Raw genomic sequence first — 22,134 nt, 5'->3', positions numbered from 1 at the left:
ATCAATTTACATATCAAATATGCATTACAATAGTAAATATAAAATTTACAATAAACACATTTCTAATATAAAGAGCTAATAATGAAAATATCAAATTCTTCTAAGAATAGACTCAACAATTTCTTTAAGAACATGTCTAGGTGCTCTTTTTGGTAGGTAAGAAGTGCTTAAAGACAACATGCCCATTAAGATAGAAATTAGGGCTCAATGAGAGGACTATTGATCTGATGATATTTCTTTTCATGTATTCTTTTACAAAAGCTTTCATTAACCAATAATATGTTTTAGATCGTCTCCACATATGATCTAACATTTGTTGCCAAGGTTCAAGTAAGGTGGCTTGTAATACTGAGAAGTTTTAATCTTCATTCATAACAAATCTCTCAAAGATAATATTTTATATTTTTTTCATTGACCATCTTAACATGCTCAATCATATCAATGTTGGGTTCTATTCTATATTCATTCAATTGTCTTACCATTTTCCTAACTTGAGCTTGCTGGTTTGGTATTCTTATGACTATGGAGCATCTTTTCATAAGTACCATTTTTTCTATAATAAATAAAAAAAATAAAATATGAGGAAAATTTTGATATAGGCACCCAAATATCAAGATACAAGATAAGACATAATGATCTTTGGCTACTCAACCTCTTTTATGTGTAAATATATTTATTTTTAATTTAACAAATATGGTAACAACTTGGCCTAGGGGTTAAACATCTTAATTTTGGGCCATCCTCCTAGATGGGGTGATTTCAAATCTCAAAGGTATCAAATATATTTCTTTGGGTCTTCTTCAACCTAAGAAAATTCATCTTTTTCAATCTTAGAAAGAAACCCCAATCTCAATTTGCTCCTTGAAACTTTATTTTATTGTTCTCTTTCTACAAAGATCTAATTTTTACGAGCCATTCACCAAATTAAAGCTTGTTCAGAACCCTATCTAACCATATAAATTTTTGGGACTTAACTGTTACTACATGCACTGAACCTAGTTTGCTCTGAATATTACTATCCTAAAAAAATTCAAACAATGATTTCTCCCAAAATAAAATTTTATTAATCATAAAATTTTGCAACAACATTACACTCATTAGGAACTATATGTGTATAAAATTTTATGGTCTAATACTTCATATATCATCAGATAATAATTTCTGAAAATATGTTTCTAGAAAATTTCAAACAGTGATTTCTCCAAAAATAGAACTCTAATAATCATGAAATTTTTCAAGAATATTATATGATATGCATATAAAGTTTTATGATCTAATACTTCATATATCATCAAATAATAATTTCTGAAGATACGGTTCTAAAAAATTTCAATGAGCGATTTCTCTAAAAATAAAATTTTAATAATTATAAAATTTTGCAAGGATATTACACTCATTAGGAACGATATGCATATAAAGTTTTATGATCTAATACTTCACATATGATCAGATAATAATTTCTAAAGATACAGTTTTAGAAAATTTCAAATAGAGATTTTGCAAGAACATTAAACTCATTAGGAACTATAAGCATACAAAATTTCATGGTCTAATTCTTAATGGATCATTAGATATCAATTTTGTACATAAAATATCCTTAACTACAAATTTCTATAGAAATGGCAAAATACAAATCAAGAACATCTTGGAAAACATGTTAATCATTCTTGAGAACAATCCTAATATGCTCTGATACTAATGTAAGGATTAAAATAAGATTTATACTTACAGTCTCGAATCAGTTTGTTCTACCAACTAGTCTCAAATGCAATCATAAATAAAAAATATATTTTTTTCACAGCTTAGATGCTTCTGCATAGAGAGTTTTATTTTAAGAGGAGTTTTTTCTATGGAGGATATCTCAAAGAGTTTCTCCATAAGAGTATCTCAAAAAGTAGTTGCTATCTCTTTTTTAAAATGCTGACGTAGGAGTAGGAGGATAATTATCAAATATTATCGCCTCTTGATAATTTTATTAGAAATTTTTGGCTATGTTGGCTTATCATGGGTACTTAACCCAAATCATTATCTATCATTTATAATTTTCATCTTATCTTTTTAGTAATGAAGAATAAAATTGATATTACATTTCAATTCTAGGGTCTATTTGAAAAAATCAACGAAAATATAAAGAAAGATGAAAAAAATTAAAAGGTAAGATTTTTTTTTGATTCTTTTCTTGGATTTCTTTCAAGAATATAATAATAAAAGAAGGTTGTAATATTTTTTTTCTTTTCTTTTTATTTTATTTTCAATCAAAAAAAATATTTTTTTTAACTCTCAATCAATATATATATATATATATATATATTTCTCTCTTTATTAATATGCTTTTGTTCCTCCCCAAACTCCTAAGCATGATGAAGTTCAGAGGTGGCTCTTAAATGACTACACAAAATGAGGATGTCATCTGCAAACTGAATGGATTTTGTACCTCCCGTGTTGTTCAGGGGGCCCACCCTGCAATCAGATTTTCCCAAGCCGCCTTATAAAAATTCTATCCAGTACATCAGTCACCAATATGAACAGCAGTGGGATAACGGGTTCTCTTGTCGAATGCCCTTCTTGTTTGTCATTGATGATGAGAGCAGAGTTTTCAGTTATGAAGAACAGAAGTGATCCAAGAAATCCATCTCGTTCCGAAGCCACGTTGATGCAGTACTTCTAATAAGAATTTCCAAGATATACAATCAAATACCTTCTCAAAGACCACTTTACATACACACCCTTGCTTTTCATTCTGATATGATCTCGGTTGCAGCAACATAACTTTCAAAGATGAGACGCCTTTGGATGAAGGCATTCTGAAAGGGGGATTTTAGAGAAGATTTTAATGATGGCGTGCTCAAGACTTGTTGGCCTGAAGTTTATAACCGTGGCTAGCCCATAAATTTTAGGTATCAACGCCATAAAAGAGAAATTAAATCTGGAAACGTCTGTGTTTTGATGTTGGATAGCATTCATGACCTTTACCAGATCCTCATGCAATAATCTCCCACTACTTTTGATAAAAAGGATATTGGAAAGCCGTCGGGTCCCAGCGACGTATTCTTGGCCATGCTAAAGACTGTACCTATCCAAAGAGCCCAAGCCGCCTCAATACAAAATGTCTGAAGTACTCCCAAACAGTGAAGAGTAATGCTCATAGAAAGATTTATGTATGTCGTCTCCTTCGTTGATCAGATCCCCCCTGTACACAATTTCCATTATCAGGTTCTTGCGTCGCCGATTTGATGCACATATGAAAAAATTTAGGATTGTGTTGCCGTCTTTGATCCATTGTTTTCTTCATCGCTGTTGCCAAAAAGTTTCTTCCGCTCTGTCATCCTCTTCAATGCCGTCCAGGATTCAATGCGTCTCAGTTTTTCATTCCATGCCCGCAGTCTGAAATAGAGAGAACACAATATTGAATCATTTGCTTGCTGTTGGATTGCAGGTACCATGCATTTTCAAAGCGAAATGGGATGCAGTGCTGGGTTGATACTTTGGTCTGAATGCCGAGTGATAGGAAAGTGGTGTACCAAACTTGCTAGGTGCTACTTTTGATCTCAATGGAGATTAGGTGTGGCGAATCAAAGCTCATACAAGGATTTTATTCTTCCTTTGGATACTCGCAATGGAGGGTCTACCTAATGGCGCTGCTCTTTATCTAGGAAATATTGTGTTGTTCCTACAATTGTGAAGATGCTAGACACTATTTCTTCCTATGCCACGAGGCCGAGCTGGCGTGGCAAAGCTTTGAAAATAGAGCTGGCGTGGCAAAGCTTTGAAAACTCAAAACAGTGGGCTCTAGGAACTAATGAACTATTAACTTATGGTAGTCGTTGATGTTATCTTGGGACTAATAACAATAGGCTCTAGGAACTATTAACTTAAACTCCTACTATCCACAAGAAGTCTAGGTTGCGTTTGATAGCCAGTAATTTATCCAGATTGTCAATAATTTAATTTGAGCCTACCAAATTATCATATTTGGTATACTTTTTGGATGGCAATCTAGATGGCTTTTTAGAAGGTAATGTGGATAGCTTTAGGGAGGGATGGCTATCCAGATTATAACTTCTTTAGCAATGTTGAAAAAAAAAAATTGGACAAAATTATCCCTAAAAAATTTTGGCCTCTTCACTCCTACCCACCTCCCTCCTCTACACCCAACTCTCACCGCACTCCCCCTACCCACCTCCCTCGGGGCAACACCCACACCACTCCCCCTCCTCCCTCATCTCGCAGGGGACATCGTCAGAGAGGCAGTTGACACAAAGGTCGAGAACACGAAGGGTGCAGCAACGAGTGAGCTTGTGGGAAAGGCCACCATAAAGACGGTTGTCAAGGAGGAAGAGCTAATGAAGGGTGGGGAGGGCAATGCAGGTGGCAACGCCGCTTCTCGTCAAGAAAAAAAAAAAAGCATCAGAGCAAAATTACTATGAATATTTTGAAAATTTAATTTTATATTACCAAAAATCTGATATCATACCAAATATGTCAATTAAAATTTTTAATAATTTTACTGCAATATTATCTGTATGTAACAAAAATAATAATCAATATTACTGATAATTTAATGGTAGCAATCCATCTTGAAGACAATCTACATTATCTTACAAAATTATCTGACAATGTACCAAACACAACCTTAAAAATCATGTGGTTAAAATATCAATGCAGTCCGTAACAACAGATCATATTGCACAATAAAAGATGATCAGAGCATAAAACTCTCACCAAAAAAACATAGAAATCCATCCCTTGTTTCATCATTCCCCTGTCAGACATTTTTGATCAGTTGTTATATCTTGAGCTACTAATGGAAAGATGAATAATGAAAGCCAAAAAATATAGCCAACTGATGCCAAAGTAGATCTGTCGATGGACGATCATATAAACCGCTTCAAGAAGAGGTGCAAATCATCTTAAGACAATAAGAAAGCTTTCAGACCCTGTTGGAGCAGAGGCTAGGCCAACAAACAGAAATTACTACAGTATTTACTCTTTTCAGCAAAATATCAACAATAGCTTGACATCATTTCTTGAGCGTAGTCGCTTAGCTTTAGAAGTAGACAGCAATACAAACTCAAATACAGAAAAGCCAGTTGCATACAGTCCCCATACTGCATGCAATTGGGTAGGAATGAAATAAAAATAAATTCCCAACCCAAGATAAAATTTTAGCCTCTCGCGGAAGCCAGAAGAGATCCCCAACCTCAAATACTCGACTTCCATTAAGACTATCAAAGCTCCCCAGAAATGATTCTGAAAATTAAATTCCGATCGCAACTTCAACAGCTAGGCTGCAGTTATGGTGTCTCCTTATGTACTTTCTAAGACAAAAACAACACTGGATTTACATAAACAACAAAGGCAAGGTATTCACAAACCATGCTAAAACCTCTTCCCAAGAATAACGCCAATGATTATGGACACCAGAGCAACTCCTAAGATGAATTTAAAGGCCATTAACCCAGAAGGCTCCGGAGAAGCATTCATGGTTGATATTGCAGAAGTTGTCTGTGCAGTCTGATGAACCTCTTCGCTTCTTTTCTTGCTCTTCCTTTTTGATGGTGTTGAAGTATTCAGTCCAAGATCTCTGGATTTCACCTCTACTTTATTCTCTGATTTAGCTTCTAGAACTCCATCCTTAACCTGCAAACAAATAGGAATTGAGAATGCTGAGAGGTGCCTCTGACAACTGATTATTGTAGAAAGCATGGATATGAAAGGGAAATGTTGTAAATCAAATTAGTGAGTTACACTTGCCTCTTCCCTAGATTTAGCATTTGCCAACTCGTTCTCAAGTTCCGCAATCTTCTTTTCCATATCAACTGTCTGACTCAGTTTATGCTTCAAATCATCAAGCTCTGCATTGACCATGGCAAGTTTCTTGCCTTCTTCTACAACCTGCATGTTCGAAACAAGTATCTTGTATAAATGCTATAGTACTTTCTGGATCTGAAGCATGCAGATTTTCAAGATGCCGAGATATATTTCAAAAACAAAAAGAGAAAATAAGGAAATGGAAAAGATTAAAAGCTGGTCAAAACTTGATTACTTTTTCTTTTAAAAAAAAGTTAGGCACTGCCTAACTGAGTATTTATTAAAAGAAGGAACAAACATCCATGCAGAAAATATAAAACATACTATATGGACAGTCAAACCATCAAAACCATTAGGATCACCAAACAAACACTGATTTCTCAGTTTATGAAAATCTGGGGAAATCTCCTGAGTCTCTTTATCTGAAGCAACTGCTGTCCACAATTTCACTAGCTGCTGGATTCTCTGAATGGATTGAAGGGCTGAGTTTTTTTTTATAGCGAAAACCCACTCTAACCATTACCACCACTATCACATCAACAACCACATACCAACCTCTGTTCCATCTTCTCTTGATATGCAAACCTTCATTACTAGAACTCCAATAGGAAGACTCCATTACAGAATGGTCTGCCATCTTCTCCTGATATTGCAATTCAGGATTTATCTGTTTTTCCAATTATCATCTTTACTAAGACCTTGTTGATTGTAACTGCAAAAACCCCATGATGATGGGACTCAACTTGCAATTCTCAGCATATGTGGTATCATAGGACTGCAGCATTGTCCCATCAGCTCAGCCAAAAAGTCTGAGCATCCGTAGGTTTTGAGTTTTCATTTTCTTTTCCTTTTTCAGTTGGAGCAGAATAGAATAAGAGTTAGCGGCCTGTTTTAGTTTTAGTGTTCTCCTCACCTGGAGATCAAGTCCCCAACCTGGTCGAGCTTAGCCAAATCTGCTTATTCTTAATATAATAAATATTTAAGATATTCATTAAAGATGTTAAAGATCCATTTAATTAATTTTCTTAAGGTATGCTTTAGTTTTTTTTTTTCATGTAATAAGTATTCTTAAACAGTGATATTAAACTAGTGGATATCACTCCATCTGTTTGCATTTCTGATTGGAGACTCTGTACCTGTACTGTAGTAGTAAGTCAAAATTATACCCATAAAATAAAGAAAGAAATATAATATTTTGTTCTCACTACTGCTAGATTTTTCTAAATAAGACTATCAAATTTTGAAAGAAAATTGACATAAATACTATTCTTAGCCCTTGATATGATAAAAAATAGCGTTATGCATGAAAATAAGTAAAAATGATAAAGAGATATATGAGTCAAGAGACCGTGTTGACCTGAGTACTTGTGACTAATTATAGAATCTTTATTTTCTCTATGTAATGAGTGACACAAGTCACTCTTTTTTGGGCAAAATTCTACCTTGCCATAAGAGTTCAAAATATATTACCTCTTCTAGGGTCTCAAGAAAACAAAATGTGTAAGATTTTATTTATGTTAGGACTTTAGCATAGATTTTATTTATGTTGGGACTTTAGCATAGGATGGACTTTATGTCTTAAGGATTGAAGGTTCAAGGAAGCTTGCTGCCCATAATTTAAAAAAAAAAAAAAATACAACAATTTTGTCTGACTTCTAAAAGTATAATAAAAAAGCAGCATACAGGGGATGATGGCAAAATCGCATCTTATCTTGGAGATTCCGATAGATATTTTGGAATGCATGGCTGAGGACATTGGAAATATTATTTGACTTGAGTAGTTCATTGCACAATGTTGCTGTGAAATCTGGTATGTTGTTAAGAGTAGAGAATAGGAAACCACAAATCCTAATCTTTACACATTCCTTCTTCCAAAAGTTGATAAGAGGCATCTAATTTCATAATTTTTCTGCAGTCAATGTTTTATAGATAGCTAGTTATCAAATTCACTAAGAGAGGAAAAAGATTGACCTTTTCCTTGTACTGTGTTTCAGCTATTTGCAGGTTTTGCTTAAGCTCTTCAACTTGTTTCTCTAGTGATGTGGCATGCTGATGCTTAGCCTCCATCTCATCAAGCATTTTCTTCATCGAAGCTTCTCTTTCCAGCTCCTTCATTGAATCCAGTTCTTTCTGTTAAAAATAAATAGCACTTCAGGTTTCCTTATAAGCTGATGGTTGAGAGACTCCAAAAGAATTTAAAAGAACACTAACAATGAAAGAAATAATAAAATACACATCATTATGTTACATTTATGCTACAATAAAATAATGATCATAACCCACAGTCCTTGTGTCATATCTCCCTGCAAATTTTTTCTAATGACTTCTAGTGCTAAGGCTTCATTTCAGATCCTAATCACCAATTGCACCTTGGTTTTCCTAGGTCCCGACTGTCCAATCTATCCCAGATATTTAAGGACCTTCTTCTTAGTTGGATCTCCTCTAATCACTCATCTCCATTGCACATGACCCAATCATCTTAATCAGTTCTCAACGACTAAATCATCTTATCTTAGCAAGTATCAAGCTTCCTCAAATATAAGTCCCTTGTAGTTACCACCCTAGCATATATTTTGTAATTTACAATCAATATGTTTTGGCTGGAGTCCTATCAGAATGACTGTTACTCCATTATCATTATTTATCTACAATCACATACATCCCGTGCATGCTACCATTGCTCTTTTTCCTTCAGTGAAAATAGTCTAACCTTAAACATGCTGCAGCCTGAAACTTGCTGTAAAATGCCAATAAAGTGGTGCCATACTTATATATGTTGCTGCTAAAAGTTAGGTTGTAGAGTGATGCTTTAATACTCATTGAATCTCCTGCTGAACTCTCATCTGCAAACTCTTACCATGCCTTCCAAACTCTTTTCATCCACCTCATCCCAAAAAAGTCACATAACTTTTAGCCTCAATCCTAGGTTTGTTGCTCAGGACAACACCTATCTTTTATTCACAAGACAAATGAATGGGTTATCTCTAACAATAATACTTTTAAGCCCCACTTTAACATTCAATTACTATTGAAGTTTTAGAGTAATCCCTCGCAGAGCTTGTTGCTCACAATACACCATTAGAATTTATTTTAATTTATTCTTAGTTTACTGCAAGCATTTGATGACAATTTCCTTCTTAATTTTTATTCCCTCATCTGGCATAAACTTTGCTTCATAACAACAACTCATTGTTTTTTCTATTAAAAAAATTCCAGAGTTCAAGGAGGGAAAACATACGTACTTCCTATGTCAGGCTAGATATTATCCATTAAAAACTGACAAGGAACCTAGTCTATTAAAACAAATCTTGGTCCTCAGCTAAAGTTCTTAAATTTTGTTCATCTATTTAAAACATTTAGTCGTGCAAGACTTACCTATCAAAACCTTACTCAATTTATGAGAAAAAGCTTACTTGAATTTAATCAACATATATCCTGCTAGTATATATACCTAAAATCCTAAAGGCCCTGCTTAGCTGTTGAATACACTACAAAGGCAGTCAGGATTAAAAGAAACAGAACGACATATTACCTACTCACCAATATTAAAAATGACTTTCTATCTAGTGGACAGCTGCTCATATTTGACAGACAACTAAGACAAAAAGCAAATTGGTTTGACAGTATAGTGAAAAAAAAAACCTGCTCTGTTATGCTTTTGCGAGTAAGATCTAGTTCCTTCTGGATTTCATTCAGCTGCTCATGTAAGGCATCCCTCTCGAGGAGCGTGCTTTCATGCTCCTTCAATTTAGAAGTTAGCACTACTTCCTTCTCAGCAGCTGCCAACTGCATGCTTTCAATCTGAAAAGACAGATACTCATGAAAAAAACAGTTTCAGTAGCTGACCTTTCTAGTTATAAGCCTACATCTTTTCAAAACAAGAACTAGTTTTAAAATAAAAGAATACCTTTTCCATGTATTTGGACTCTGCCATCAACAGTTGTTGCTCAAGTTGTGAAATCTTTGATTGAATCATAGATTTCTCAGCTACTTCTGCCTTGAGATTTTCCAGATCAGCATTGAGAGAGACTTCATTTGCTTTCTGTGCATTCACTTGTTCTTCCAGTTGGACTATAATTGTTTCAAGTTCTTTCTTAGCATTTTGATACATTTCATTGAGCATGTTATTTTCTTCCATAACAGAGGTGATCTGCAATAACACATCTTATATTGATATATTTCTCTTGTGCTGGTGCTTTTGTATAAACACTTTATATGGTGTAACATGTTCTTAGAGTCATATGATTGGCTTCAATTTCAATATCAATATCCATACGTTTGACTCTCTAAAGATATAACAGAAAATTATGAACGGATATACATGCTAACCTGGGATTGGAGCTTCTCTTTCTCAGAATCAAATTGTTGCATCAGATCCTCTATTGTTTTCCTTGAAGAATGAAGCTGTAAAGACATCTCTTGTTTTTCTCCAATGGTTACTTTGGATGCTGTTTGTAACTCATCTATTTTTGTCTCATATGCTGTCAGCTTCTCAGACAGACTCAGATTTGTACTTTCTAAACCTTCTTTCTCAGATCTGAAATGATCAGCCTTTCTCTGCACTTCCTCAGCAAGCGCTTCCACATTCCGTAATTTCAACAGAGTCTCCTCCAGCTCAACCCTCTGATTTTCTGCAACAATAGCCGTTTCTCTGGCCTGCTCTTCAAAAGTTTTATGCTGAGCTTCCAGCGCAAGAAGTTTTTCATTCAAGTTTGTGACTTCAGAATCTCTCTGTGTAAACTTCTCGATAGCATCATGCAGTTGGACTTCAGTATCTTTAATACGGGATTCTGTTGCAGATTGAAGTTCCAAGCCTCTTGAATGTTCCTCAGTTAATTTTGCTATGGTCTTCACATGAGAATCCAGTTGTTCAGCAGTCGCCTCCTTCTCCACATGTATCCAATTCAACAACTCGTGAAGTTCATTAACCTTGCACTGATGAGCTTCCAGCTCCTCCTTGAGCTTAGAGTTTGTCCCAGCTAACAATGCATTCTCAGAAATTGACTGTTCAAGTTTTAGATTTGCTTCTGAGATCTTCTGATTGAGTTCCTCAAAAGTATTCTGAAGAGCAACCAATTTTATGGCATTTGTCTCCAATTCTGCTTTTAGTGATGTCACCTTTTCAGTCGCCTCAGCTGCCTGATCTTGATAAAATACCATCTGCTCTTCAAGAGACTTTAACTTTTCATTCAATTGCTTAGCTTCAGTTTCCTTTTGAGCAAAGCTTATGGCCGCTTCTTGGAGTTTTAATTCTGAATCTTTGACCAAAGACTCATTTAATGATTCTAACTCCAAGTTTCTTGCAATAGCTTGCTCTGCTGCTTTATGCTGTTGCTCTAACTTTGCTTCAGCAGATCTAAACTTCTCCAGTATCTCGTTCTCTCTAACACCTGAAGCCTCAAGTTCTTTCTCAACACTTTTAAGTTTCTCTTCTGCAGATTTTAACTCATTTTGCAGGACCAGAATCAAACTTTCAGCTTCCAATAGCTTTTGACCAGAAACATTGGTTGAGTCTTCAAGATTCTTCCTTTCTGCAGTAACTATGTTCAACATATCTGTCAACTCCCTCTCCTTTTGATTTGCAGCTTGAATCACAGCTTCAAGACTTCCTGTTTTTGTCTGGAATGCTTCCAGTTCTGCAGAAATCTCAGAAATCTTGCATCCATGCTGCTTTGATTCTGCTTCAGCATTCCTAAATTTTGCCTCTGTGCTGCTCAGCAGTTGTTCTAGTTCCTGTATTCGGTAGTTAGCAGCTTCCAACAATAGCTCCAATTCACCAGCTTTCTTTCCAGCATCCTCTGCTTTGGAATGAGATACATTAACCAACGCTTCCAGTTCAAGACTGCGTTCATGTGTAGCAGTAGCCCTATCCTCATGTTCTGCACATTTTTCAGCAAGATCCTTCAACTCCTGTTCAAGCTGTGAGTTTCTAGAAGAAGAGTTGCTCAAAGATGATTCCAACTGGCGGATCCTATCTTCATAAGTCTGGAGATGGCATTTTGACAGTGCACTTTCCTCTTCGGCGTTTTTTAGCAAGGTGGTGAGCTCTGTCATTTTCTCACCGAGTTCTTTAATTTCTCTTTCTGCATCAATGCATTTCACTTCTGCAAAGTTTAGTTGCTGCTCAAGCTCCATATTCTTTTTTTCAGTTGATGATAATCTCATTTCAGTCTCCTGCAGTTGTGCCTTCAGGCCCTCTTCTGCTGCATTTGATGCCTGTATTAAATCTTCAAGCTCAAGGTTTCTCTTAGTTGCAGTCTCAGTGGCTATTCTGGACTCTTGATGGAACCCTTCCAGAGATTCCAGCTTTTGTTCAAGCTCCTCTTTATATGACAATGCTTGTGAGAGAAGCATGTCTGTTCTAGTAAAATTCTGTTCAGCAAGATTCAGCTTGGCCTCTAAATGTCTGCGAGTTTCCTCCTCCATTGTCAATTTGGAGTTAAGGTCAGCCACAGCACTTTGAAGAGTTTCCCTTTCTCCTGTCAACTTAGCCAATTCCTCCTGCAAAGCTAATATCTGAATCTTTTGGTTTTCAAAGATAGATTCGATCGTTTTCCTTTCCTCCATCTGCTCTTGAAGCCTGAACTCCACTTTCTCCAAATCCACAAGCTTTGCTTGGAGATTATTATTAGTGGCAGAAAGCAGACTTTCTAATTCAAGCACATTTTCTCTCATCTGTTGTTCAGAAGCCTTACGGAGTTGTAGTTCTTCTTTCAGTCCATAAATAATAGCATCACTAGAAACAAGCTTCTGCTCCAACTCTGTTACTTGTGATTTTGAAAGCTCCAAATTTTCCTGAACCACTGAAAGATCCAGTGCAGTACTTCTTAGCGCTTCTTCAACTTGCTGACTCTCTGCAATCTTATTGTAGAGTCCCTTCATCTCCTCTTGCAAATTACCCATCTGGTCTTCCACCTCCTTTGCGTTCCCTTTTGCCAGTTCCAGCATCTTCTCAAACTCTAAGGCTCTCTTTGATTCTAATTCTGCATGTGAACTTCTCTCATTGCTAAGTTCTTCAAATTTACGCGCCTCACCTGCTGACAACACCAACTCTGCTTCAAGCTCCTCTATCTTCTTTCTCGAGCTCTCCAGCTCCACAGACAATCCATCAAATGCATTCTTTATATCAACTAGCTCCTCATGCTTCATATCTGACGATCTCAATGCTTCTTGGAGTGATTCAAGCTGCAAAGTATACTTCCGTTCAGCTTCCAAAATTTTTTCTTTCATTCTCTTCTGGTCAAGTTCAAGTTCCTTACAATGCTTGTCCATCTTCTCTAATCTCTCATTAGCTAGGTCAACCTCAGATTTTACCAAGGATTTTTCAGATTCCGAACATTGTAGTTCTTTAGCTGCACTTTCAAGCTGGAGCTCAAGTGCTCTTATTTTCTCCTCCATCGCTAGCAAATCCAGATTAGCACCATGTGGGGTTTCTTCTACTTCGGCTATTGGTTTGAGTGGGTGGCGACTCTCTTTTACTTCTATTTGTTCCTTCTCTATTTTTATGAATTCCCCATCAGATGCAGACTCTTCTTCTTCTTCTTTGTTTCCTTGTCTCCTTTGTAGGTGTGGATCACCATTGATTAGAAGTTCTCTTTCACCTTCATCTACCTGTATGAGATCTTGGTTAGAAATAACAGGCATGATTCTAATAATGCTTATTTTATATGATTTTGTGCAGTCATATTCAAGTTAAAATTAGCTATCTTTGACAAAGTTTAGATAATGGTGCTCAACAATATAAGAGGTTTCTTGTATTTTCCCTTGAACTTATCTAGACATCATGTATAAAAACTTAGCAAGAGTAATAAAGAGGCACGAATCAATCATGTGATATTGCTTGTGCATCTAAATTCATTGCCTGTTTCCAAGATGTAAAACTTCACAGCATCCATGATGCTCATAAGTTTTCATTCATTGAGATATTGGAAGCAGAGAACAACAAAGAGTTGTCTAAACAACTGCTTCCTTCAAAAGAGAAAGAATGAAGGAAACAAAGTAAGGATTTGCCATGGTCTACAGTCAGATCTGAGTTATGTGAGACCACAACAATTTTTCCCTGTAATAACTCCTATTGAAGCAATTGATGCTTACAATGCCAAAGATCATGATAGTTAGAGACAAGTTTCTGGTCATAGGTGCCATATCTTTATATAAGTTTAGTCTGTTTAGACTCAAAGCTTTGTTGAAAAGGACACGCTCTAATAACTTCCAAAGTATTTGCACGTATGTATGCCCCATCATAACAAAGTTGACAAATTTTATGTGTGGCCCTAATACATCTTTCGTGAGTTTCATAATGCCACCTTGAATAATAATGATCTCCAGCAAATAGTTTCATCAGATAAAGGTGAGCATTGTTTGATTCGGCAGAACCTGGTGACAAGATCAGAAACTTTATCTTACTGTCTGGAGCTATCAATACCCAACTATTGACATTCTGGAGAGCAATCCAGTGAATGAATTGTGATGCCCTACATTCTGCACAAACCAAATACATTCGTATTCATGTTCATTAATTACTTGAGCTGTGCATCTTTTTCATTTTACTCATCCAAGCATTATCTTATCAGTTTACATTTAGCCCTAACAATGTATTTGTCAGACTGGATCTGATCATACTGTGCAAATGTTTTCTTGAGAAGAATCATAGGGTGAAAATGTTAAAACGATTTCTTATAACAATTTGTGCTGTGAGGGGGATTTCTATAACTTAAATAGTGGAAGGCAATGTGGTAAATTCAGAAGACTGAAGTCCAGTCCAGCAAAGTCAGCCAACTCTTGACTAAGAATAATTCTGAAATCCTTTGTTGCTACACGATTGTCCATAAAAAATGGAAAAACATCCACTCGGAAACTGGCTCAAGCACCATCAGCCTATGAAGCTCACTTGAACCCGCCATACCACCTATAACGTTTAGTCAAGGCCTACCATATCACCTGCCATGTGTTTAAATCCTATGCCAGGGCACCGAGGTCCATGGCATGGCAGCTTGGGCCCAAGACTGCCAAAGGTGGCTGCCGTGACCTTTAGGAACAAAATGAACGCTTCAAATACATCCCATGGTTTTCTCAATAAAAATTCTTAAAATTGAAAGAAGAAGCAACTCCTACAAGGTCCAGTTGGTAAACAATCTATCTCTTTTAGCATGCCATAAATAATTCTTATGTGCCAAACATGTTATCTTGATGTGATGAACATTAGTCTTTTTCCTTCTGCACACATTCTGTAATTATTCTGTTCAATAAAAAGAGGGTGGCAGTTCACCTGCTTCCCTTTTCATCAAAAAAAAAAAAAAAAAAGATGTGATGAACGTTATTTGGCACATCATATATTCCTCTTACATGCTTCAAGTAGAGCTTAAATAGAATCCTGGGTCCAATCTTATAGTTAAGGCACTCAACTCTTAGTTTTAAACAATGCCCAAAGTCAGGCTCAACTGAGTCAAGCCTAGTGCAGGAAACAAGGCTCTCTTATCTCTTAGTTTCAGTTAACACCCATCACAAGGTCCTCATATGCATCCTTGTTCATCTTATTAATAGCTTGTTAAATTATCTACTACTTCACCAAAGCTCCTAAGAATCTATCCAGGTGATCTGATGCTTATGAGGTTCTCAACTTCTTCCAAATCAGAGGCTTGAAATGATGTAGTCAAAGAACAAACTCGGTGAAGGAGGGCGAACAGGATTAGATTGGGTAAATTTCTAAGACAATCAATAGGACATAAGTTATCACAAGAGGACTAAAAATGATTTCATAATATTTTCTTGCCACCAAGGCAAACCCAACATTATAATCCCCAACGCTAGTAATTTTGTGGCTCATCACCATTCAAACAGGAATATCTGAATGTTAATTGCATCAACCTTTTAGGAAAAGAATTTAAATTCAATCTTAAATCTTGGCCCAAATGATGTTCATGATTTCTATGATTTTTTATGATGGCAAACGAACAAGCCTTTATTCATTTTTTTGCTCACCGTGGTGTAAATGAGATGGAAAGATAAAGGAATGTTGGGTACCCTAAGAAAGCCTTCCAAAGTTGCTATTCAATCAATAGCGGGGCCCAATTTGTAAAAATTTTTATCAAGTGTTGCACTTTTCCACTTGCTAAGTTTCTAGTAGGGTTAGGGGCAGCCTAGTACATGAGGCTCTCACAACTAAAGGGTTTGGGGAGGATCAAATTGATGTAGCCTTACCCCTGCATGATGTTATTTTCATGTTTGAACCTATGACACCTAGGTCACAATGGAGCAACCTTACTATTGCACCAAGGCTCACCTTCTACAAAAGCAAGTGATACTTTTTAATTCTTACTAATTCCCTTGGAAACATTAGTGATAGAAGAGATCTTTGTAATATTTAGAAGGCTCTTAAAATCCATCTAGTATAGAAGATTAATCTTCTTAGTTTCAGAGAAGTATGGCCTCCACAAAAAGAAAAGCATATAACCAACTGGTTATAACAACGAGTTTTGGAGGATTGGACTACAATTGTATTCTTTCAGTCCTTTTTTTCTCATTTTTATTTTATAAAATGGTAATAAGAACTTAGGGCGCATTTGGTTCACAACCAAAATTGGAATCAAAATCAAAATGATTTAAATGAGAATTGCAATGGCCATATCCCGCGATGTGTTTGGTTCATGACCGAAATTGGAATTTGAATCCTAGGGGAGAATGGGGATTGGAGCATTTCAATCCAACACACCCCCCCCTCGATTTTCCAATCCCCTCCATCCCGAAATCAAAATAGAAATGGGACCCCCCAACCAAATGGCTAGAATGGGAGTCACTCATTCCCTTTTCCATTCTAGAGTTCAACTCCCCCAACCAAATGTGCCCTTATATCTTTTAAGTTTGATCTAGTGGCCTGTATGTTTAATATTTTCTCTAAGAAAATCCTCTTTTGTTTTCCTTAAGTCATCTTTATCCTAATTATAAAATATATTATTTTTATTCCACAAAATTCCATTGGAAACAAAAGATCTAGTTCAATATAAGGACCTAGAAAGAAAGCATTAATTCAAGATTTTTGAATTTTGCCAAGGACCTATGTTATGCAACGTATTACATCACAATGTCATCAAATTTGACAATTTTCACTCAAGAGACTCCACCTCTTCCACCATGGTCAACTGCCATCTGAAACACGCCCTAGATAATCATATCTTATAAGACCAAATTAGCTTCATAACATACAAACCAAGGAAATAAAGATCTATATTAAAATCTCAATGTTGATTGTGTGACCTTTGGGACCACCTTCAGATGATTCATCTTAAAAAAGAAGACTATAGATTTTTTCTTATCAAATACCAAAATATATATCATATAAACAAATATAGACCTCCAAGCCTTTTTGCCTTTTCATCACCATCCCTTCACCCCTACTGGCTTCAAAAATATCTGTCATTCTAATAATTGAAAGAATCTAGTGATATTCCGTTTCTATTTCTAGACCATGTATCACCTCTGACATCCATGCCTTTTTCAACGTAGATGTCTTTCATTTCATGCTATCCTTGATAATTATTTCTCCCTGATAACCCAATGGACATACATCTCCTTTTTGAGATCAAGTGAATCAATATCTTGAAAATACATTCTACTGCAATCTAATGCAGCTGGATCTAGTAGAGTATAAATTCATGATCAGAACACATACAGTTAGAACCTATAATGAGGTATCCTTGAATTGCTAGAGAAGAAATTTGGATGATTTAATTAGGATTTTGACAAGGCATCTAATAATCCTTCTTTATCCAGCAAAATCTGAAAAATAATTCAATACTTTTTGGATCACATTAATCATCATCTTAGAAACATTCCTGTAAACTCATATATTTATTGTGCACCCCCAACCCCGCAACTGGAACTCAACTAGAGAAAACAAGTCACCTGTTTTTGAAATATTTCTTATTTCAATGATCTTGTATCCAACATCATTTTCTGCCAGAGCACTCCCAACTTGAAACTAGTGAGCTTATTTAAGCAGATGCGATAAGAACAGCCAAAGTAAATAATCTGGAAAGAAACTAACAGAACATATAACCAACTATTATATAAATTTAACTCCAGCCAGCTTGATTTGACCAGTTTTCGATTTCTTCTATCGTTGTTTCACTTGTGACATCATTCTTGAGTTGCTCTCTTCTTGCAGAAGTGACATTCAAGCATACATTTAATTTCCAATTTAGTTGGCCCTTTATCTTTTTGAAAGGAAAGAACATGCTTTTGTTTTTACTGTAATGCTCTCAACTTTAACGCCAGTAGTACCCAACTGCTGAGGAAGCAACCACCTTGGAGAACCTATTGTCCTCTGCCACACTCTCTTCTAAACATTCCCAAATCTATTTCCATATTTACATCAAACTTTACAGCCATTTGAAATTTTTAAAGTTTTCACGATCATGCCATAATCCAGTTAGCACTCCTTCATAACTGCACTTTGATACTACAGTTTAAAAAGTTTGAATTCAGCATATTTGTGATCCTGCAAATCTTTGATACTTTCCATATATGCATTACTTTGCAGACCCTTCTTTCTCAGAGTTTTTTTTCTAAGCCAACTGTTTCAGCATCCTCATTATTTACACAAATACGTACCACTACATTTGCACGATTACTCTTTTTTCCTTCAAATTTAAGTGCAAACATGATATAGCATGCAGCTTGTGAGATATGCAGGAATATAGCCTCTAGATGATTAAAGGGCCAAAAGATAATGATAAGTTAGAAAAAGAATTGAATGTCTTGGATGCCAATGCCAATCAAGCATGTTTTCATTGAGGTAAAATATGGACTTGAGAAAATTGACACTAGAGACTAAACACCAGATCGTTTTTTGATAAACCATATTAAAGTGAAGGAGCATATACCATCTTTAAAACAGTCTCAGTAATGAGCATGGCACCTGAGGTTTTGCAATTCAAGGAGAACAACATTAAGCTATCAGATTGTTTTCATCTACTAACTATTCCAGTCTTCCAAAAACATCCAGTCCCACAAAAGCATGAAACTAAGAAAATGGACTATATGCAGTGACACCCATCAAATCAAGACTCTCTTTTAATATCAGTGACCAACAGCCCATATGATTCTACTTATCGATAGACATACTCAACAGGGGGCTATTTTACATGCTAAAAAATCTGCATAAGCTTACCCAAAAAAGAAAGAAAGAAGGAAACTCTGCCCATTTTTTTTCCAATCTAAGGCTTCTTTAGAGACTACTCCACCCACGATCCAACCTCACAAATATCGTATATTTATGCAGATTACAGGTTCTGTGAAAACTTTGCACTATTTTCTTCTTTTCTGAAATGAAACTATATAAAAAATTAAACAGCAGCCTGAATTGGAAGAACCAAAGCAATTGTTTCAGGCTGAAATCAAAATCCAAAATAAGAAGTTTTGGTGAAACCCTTTAACCTAAAACTGTGGACCGAACATTATAACCCATACGCATACAACATTTGTTATAACTTACCAAGATTACTTAGAATTTGTTGTAATTCAATCACATCATACATTGGCTGTATTAAGAAAGGAAAAAAAAATAATGACCTTTGTATCAACTTTGCTGGGCAGCTTCACATCGACTTCTGTAGAGCTTGTATCTGTCCCTCCTTCCATTTTTGCTTCTGTCAAATGCAGAAAACATAAATTCTCCTCCAACCAATACTTGCATCCAAAATTCATGCAAACATAAAGTATACATACACATAAATAGAAACATGTGACTACATTTCATTATTTCAAATTTCCAACTTAAAAAAAATGGCCTGTCTAGCTTTTACGTACGCATCCTCTATGAACAGACCAGCAGGAACACGTTGCGTGACATAAGATCGCGTACACCACCGAACAAATAAATAGCTAGCACACAGTGAAAGTGTACATGTAGTGCACCTCATTTGAGGGGCATTTACTAGACGATATAAACCAATTATAACCAATTATAGCTGTCTGATCTGGTGAGCCTCAAAGCACATTAATTCACATGCACTGATCATGCTTACAATTTGGAGGAAAAAGTGTGCTGGTTCCCAGCATCCCACATTTCTCTCCACTCACAGCACCAGTACCCCATGGAAGTGGGCTGGCAAACGATCCCGCCTGTCACCAAATGACCTCGTGTACCTCACCAATCGCCTGCCGCCACGTGGACTGGAGGGAAAAATGAAGTGGTGCTGGGAAGCCTGCAACTCCTCAGCAAATCTCAGCCATTTGTTCGTACAAGCCGATTCTCATCAGGGAAGTTATGCCGGTGGGAGACGGGGAAGACAAGTGATACAATGGCCATTACGTATACACGTGTCAACTGGATAGCAGCAAAGCACGTTCTTTGATACTGTGGCTGAAGTAGCTGATCTCATTAACCACTTTTAATTATACAAAGATCAAACTCATCATTCGATATTTGTACGGGACGCGGAACTTTAAAAGACGTGCTCGGTTGATTGATAAAACCACCCGAACGAATGGAGAGGGGAAAAAAAACTACGCCACTCACCCACCGTTTTCTGGTCCCTTGGACTACGCAATTAAGTGAAAGCAAGACAAAAGCTGCAAATTTCCTATTTCAGGGGGCATTTAGCGAACCGGGCTTAGAACATCACCGGCCGTTTCGCGGCCAACCGGGGAGGGGGGGCATATACGGAATAGAATTGCTAAAAATTCAAAAACATTGGCTTCGGCTACCTGGACGAAAAAGCCGACATGGGAGCATTTTGGGAACGAAAAGGTCTAAATGCGATGGAAAAGCTAATCGAGGGCCAACTGGAAAGTTCGCACGGGGTCTTTTTGGGAAGGTCGATACAGTGGAGATGTCCCAGTCCTAGAAAAAGGCAAGGATATTCCAGGAACAATAGTTGCGACTACTGGAAAAATAGAGAAAATTTCCAATTAAATTGATTTTTTTTATCCATCGACGAGATCCAATCTGTTCGAGCTTCTTAAAAAAAATATTCGAAGATCAATTCAAAAGTTCCAAAAGAAAAAATTAAAAAAAAAAAGCATTAAAGGAAGTATAACAACTAAGAGATTTCGAAGGCACGAAACTATCCGATCTTTATTACAAGATAACTAATATGATCAATAGGTAAGCCATAACTATCGATACAACGATAGATCGGATCATAGTTTCCAACAAGAAAAACCCTGCTATCTAGATCGAAAACTAACCAAAGTAACGAAGATATCATCCACGAGAAACCAAAGCAAAGCATCGGTGGATCACGAACCTTGATTCCAATATGATCGCCAAAAAACACTCAAAAAAATCGCGAATGAAAGGCAAAAAACGGTGGAAAAGATGAGAATATACTCCAACTAATCGAGAAGAATCCAAAAAAGATAAAATTTGAACAGATCTCTTCCTCACCTTGGAGATCCAAAGACGATCGCCTTGCAAAAGGATTTCTTCTTTCTTCTCTCTCTCTCTCTCTCTTCGTCTTTTTATGACGTTTGCTGAAAGAAATCGAGACGGGAGAGACGGCGAGAGGAGAGCAAAACTTTTATACGAGTGACCGGCAGTGGAGAGCTCATACTGGGACCGGGGGAGGGAAAAGAAAGAGAAATTCGGTTACGGTCACCGCCCAAGGGTTTACCTACGGCGCGCCAGCTTGGATTCCCATGGGAGGAGGTGATCACACCGGGCCCACTCTTTCGTTCCAATTACCGAAACGCCCCCGCGACAGCTTGCGCGATTCGGCGGTATTAGCGCGGAGCTTCGGCTCCGCATTTACATTTGGTAAACTTTGGGACGAAAATGCCCTTAGTCGGTTTTGTGATTCCGAGAATGCCCCTGAGATGGGGGTGGGTTTTGGAGTTACTTTGGATAATTGGTGCATGAGAGCTTGGTGTTTTTTTTTTTTTTTTTTGAGCTTGGTGCCTTTGTGGAGGCAGTATTGCCAACACTCCAAAGAGGCCCTACACAGCCACTTACCACCACAGATTTTTATGATAATGCATTAAAATGCGTGCTCAATGGATAATATTGGTTGTATGCATGGCTATTTCGTGCACATGATACGTACAATAATGTTGTATAGAGAAAGTTAGGTCATGTGAGAGGTTGATGGTAGTGTTAGGTCGGAGAAATTATTTTTTTGTCTTGTCTGCATCATATAGCCATGCACATAATCAATTATAATTATTTGTTCCTATAATTTTTATGGGCAATCGATCATAGCTGTTGATTTTTCTGGATTCTCAAAGAAACCAGCGGTCCTGATTGTTTGTATGTACAGCCACTGGGTGGATGCAATAATTTTTCAGTGTACTGAGATGGGCCCCTCACGTAGAGAATTTATATAT

At 36.6% G+C, this 22,134-nt stretch overlaps 1 protein-coding gene across 1 annotated transcript; it reads right to left on the bottom strand.

Moving 5' to 3' along the window:
* Positions 1 to 4,953: 4,953 nt before the first annotated feature.
* LOC105049208 (uncharacterized) lies at positions 4,954 to 21,352 on the bottom strand. Its single transcript, XM_010928779.4, has 8 exons — positions 21,200 to 21,352; positions 19,381 to 19,457; positions 10,141 to 13,422; positions 9,719 to 9,961; positions 9,454 to 9,612; positions 7,783 to 7,941; positions 5,755 to 5,895; positions 4,954 to 5,640 (listed from the first exon to the last, which is right to left on the bottom strand). Exons 2-8 carry the CDS (start codon positions 19,447 to 19,449, stop codon positions 5,380 to 5,382), a joined length of 4,314 nt encoding a protein of 1,437 aa, XP_010927081.2. The 5' UTR covers positions 19,450 to 19,457; positions 21,200 to 21,352; the 3' UTR covers positions 4,954 to 5,379.
* Between the last annotated feature and the right edge of the window lie 782 nt (positions 21,353 to 22,134).

Source organism: Elaeis guineensis, chromosome 7, assembly GCF_000442705.2.
Source record: "Elaeis guineensis isolate ETL-2024a chromosome 7, EG11, whole genome shotgun sequence".
Classification (NCBI taxonomy): Eukaryota; Viridiplantae; Streptophyta; class Magnoliopsida; order Arecales; family Arecaceae; genus Elaeis; species Elaeis guineensis.
This window is presented reverse-complemented; position numbering and strand designations above follow the sequence as displayed.

Bases quoted from the DNA above. Each gene is read 5' to 3' on its own strand.
- LOC105049208 (XM_010928779.4), bottom strand. From the start codon at position 19,449: ATGGAAGGAGGGACAGATACAAGCTCTACAGAAGTCGATGTGAAGCTG. The intron at 9,613-9,718 runs GTATTCTTTTAT...CTGTCTTTTCAG, and splicing joins AGTCCAAATACATGGAAAAG to ATTGAAAGCATGCAGTTGGC. The intron at 7,942-9,453 runs GTTTTTTTTTTC...TATTTTTAACAG, and splicing joins GCAAAAGCATAACAGAGCAG to AAAGAACTGGATTCAATGAA.